The sequence below is a fragment of the Myodes glareolus genome, chromosome 7, assembly GCF_982192425.1.
Source record: "Myodes glareolus chromosome 7, mMyoGla1.1, whole genome shotgun sequence".
Classification (NCBI taxonomy): Eukaryota; Metazoa; Chordata; class Mammalia; order Rodentia; family Cricetidae; genus Myodes; species Myodes glareolus.
The window spans coordinates 50,319,342-50,322,269 of record NC_142032.1 but is presented as its reverse complement, the minus strand read 5'-3'; the positions used below and the strand labels follow the sequence as shown (position 1 = coordinate 50,322,269).

The 2,928-nt window shown below is 39.7% G+C and overlaps 1 protein-coding gene across 1 annotated transcript; it reads right to left on the bottom strand.

The window, feature by feature from the left end:
- Nucleotides 1-471: 471 nt before the first annotated feature.
- Nucleotides 472-1,413, bottom strand: LOC125398015 (olfactory receptor 5AN1-like). The gene has a single exon (XM_048430573.3). It carries the CDS (start codon nt 1,408-1,410, stop codon nt 472-474), a length of 939 nt encoding a protein of 312 aa, XP_048286530.3. The 5' UTR covers nt 1,411-1,413.
- Nucleotides 1,414-2,928: the final 1,515 nt, after the last annotated feature.

The following is a 2,928-nucleotide window of genomic DNA, read 5'->3' as shown; positions in this document are numbered from 1 at the left end:
AACTTTATTTTTTCTAAACAGGAATTCCTCACCTATTCATCCTCACCGGTTCAGAAAAATAGAGTAGTCTGTGGTCTGATACGGTCTTGAGAACACGACATCATGATACTAGTGACACAAGGGTTTGGGACTCTGGGGTGGGGACATCTTCTCTATGGGAAGAGTCCTATGACTTAGCAATCTTTAGTCTTGTACAAAAAGTTTGTTAACTTTATGTATCCCAAATGCCTGCACACAGGACAATGAATAATAATCATTGTGTAACGTGGAAGCTATGATGCTATGGGTCTTAAGGATGTTGTGTTTCCATGGCATCAAATCAATTCGTTTATCTAGAAATGTCTATTTCAAAGTAAAACTTCTTCATCCAAAATCCCACAAAATTTGTAGTGCTCCAGCCATGTGCATATTATTGTGAGCAACAGTGACTATGAGAAGACACATATGCTGAAAATACCGGAGTCTGTGACCTCAGCTACAGGTTGTCTTCTTCTGCAGCCTCTTCATGGACTCTTTGATTTCCTTGTTCCTCAAACTGTATATCAAAGGGTTCAATATGGGAATCACCACAGTGTAGAAGACAGATGCAAATCTATCTAAACTGGAGGAGCCACCAGAGCTGGAACTCAAATAGACAAAGATACCAGAACTATAAAATAGGGAAACAGCTGTCAGGTGAGAAGTACAGGTGTTTAATGCCTTGAATCGGCCTTTAGACGAAGTGATCTTAAGGATGGACAAGATGATATAGCCATAGGATATCATGATGGCTAGCACATTTACAAACCCAAAGATCATTGTTAATATGGCTGTCAGGACTTGTATGAAGAAAGTGTCTGTACAGGACAGAAGTCGCAACTGGGGCATGTCACATAAGAAGTGCCTGATGACATTAGGTCCACAGAAGTGGAGATGAAGTAAAGCAAACAGCTGAAGTAAGGAAGCAGTGAGCCCAGACATATAGGATGCCAGCACCATCAGAACACAAAGAGTGGGTGACATGATTGATGAATAGAGCAGCGGGTTACAAATGGCAGCATACCTGTCATAGGCCATGGCCGTCATGAGACAAGATTCACTCAGCGCCATAATGGCAGAGAAGAAGTACTGAACTATGCAGCCCACAAAGCTGATAGTTTGTTTTCCCTGGAAAAAGTTTGAGAGAATTTTTGGGACTGTGCAACTAACATAGCAAAAGTCTATGATGGACAGGTTACAGAGGAAGAAATACATGGGAGAGTGAAGGTGGGAATCCATTCTTATTAAAACAACAAGGGACAGGTTCCAAGTCAGAGTAGTAATGTAGATGAGCAAGAATGTGACAAAGAGCAGTGTTATGATTCTGGGGAAATCTGAGAATCCCAGCAGGATGAACTGGGTGATCTTGGTACTATTTCCCCTTGCAATCATGTCCTCAACATTCCTAAGATTAGAAAAGAGACAAGTAAGTACATAGTTGATCAACGTGAAACCAGAGCTTTACTATTTCCACACCGTCTGTCCTTTTTTCTTATAATCCCCGAGAAAAGAAGAAATGCTTCATTTTCCTATGGAAAGACCCCAGTCTTTCTTCTAAAATTGCCAAGAAAACTCTGAGAGTCACTGGGGAGGTGGGAGAATATGAAGAAGCGCATTGTGTGAATCTTTCAAAGGATTAAAAAAAAATTAAAGAAATAGAACCGGATGTGGTGGTGCATGTCTTCAATTCCAGCCCTGCGAAATCAAAGGCAGGCAAGTCTCTGTGAGTTCTAGGATAGCTCCGGGCCAGTCAACACTATGTAGTGAGACTTTGTCTCAGATAAAAAAAAAAGTAATACCCTGCTAACAAAGAAAGTGAAGTAATTTAGCATAGTTACGATAATTTCTAAAAATTTTTATAAGTATATTTAAGTCTACAAACTGGGAAATGTTATAACTTATAATTCTGCTCTGTTTTGGTGAAGTGGGACTGTGTATACAGTTCTCCTCAGCACCCTTCATAGGAATGTTCTCCAAATAGTGAAATACTTCACTATTTTATGTCTCCAAGATTATCTCAATGTTAGTGTATGTTACTTCTTGAGAAAGGTTCTGAGTTGTGGTGAAGACTTTGTCATTTGGAGTGCTCTTAATGTCCAAAACCTCTATTAAACTGTCCTAAGTGGCAAAGATACACTTATTTTGACTCGATCAATAAAAAATTAATAACAATAAATCCCTCAAATTAAATGTTTGCAGAGACAGTTATGGCTGAAAATGGAGGCCAGTGCACAGCACACAACCAGGTGGGTAGGTACTGTTCAACAGATAATGGTTGTTGTCATTGAGAGCTGACAATAAATCATGAGAGACAGCTGCATTTGATAGAATTGTTGGGGTTGATTTCTATTTTTTTGGGGGGGGGAAATTGAGAATTTTCTCGTCAACCGTGTGGACAGTAAGGTATACTTGCATTAGGTAGAGGCCTATTGAGACCCTGACCCATAAAAGTGAAACTTCTTTGGGGTATGAAGACATGTTCCCTTTTACTTTTTAAAATTAGTTTGCTTGGCTTTAGATGAGAAAAGATCATGGACAGCCAACATCACAATGGGATTGACTTTGATAGAGAGAAAGATTCAAAGTAAATACCTCATTGTCAAAATCATAGAGGAATAATTGTTTTATACAATTCTTGGGTTGGGATTCACTAATAGTAGCATTATTGGTAAAACCTATTGTCTGTATTCCATGCCCTACCTTGAGATGAAAGGGACAGTCAGTGACAGCAGACAAAATATTTTCCTTCATCCAATAACTGATGGAACAGATTCAGAGATCCACAACCACACACTAGGCTGAGCTCCAGGAATCCAGATGTAGAGAGTGAGAAGGGAATATTTGAGCAAGGGAGGTCAAGACCATGATGACGAAATCTCCGCAGACAGCTGAACCAAGCTTGTGGAAAAT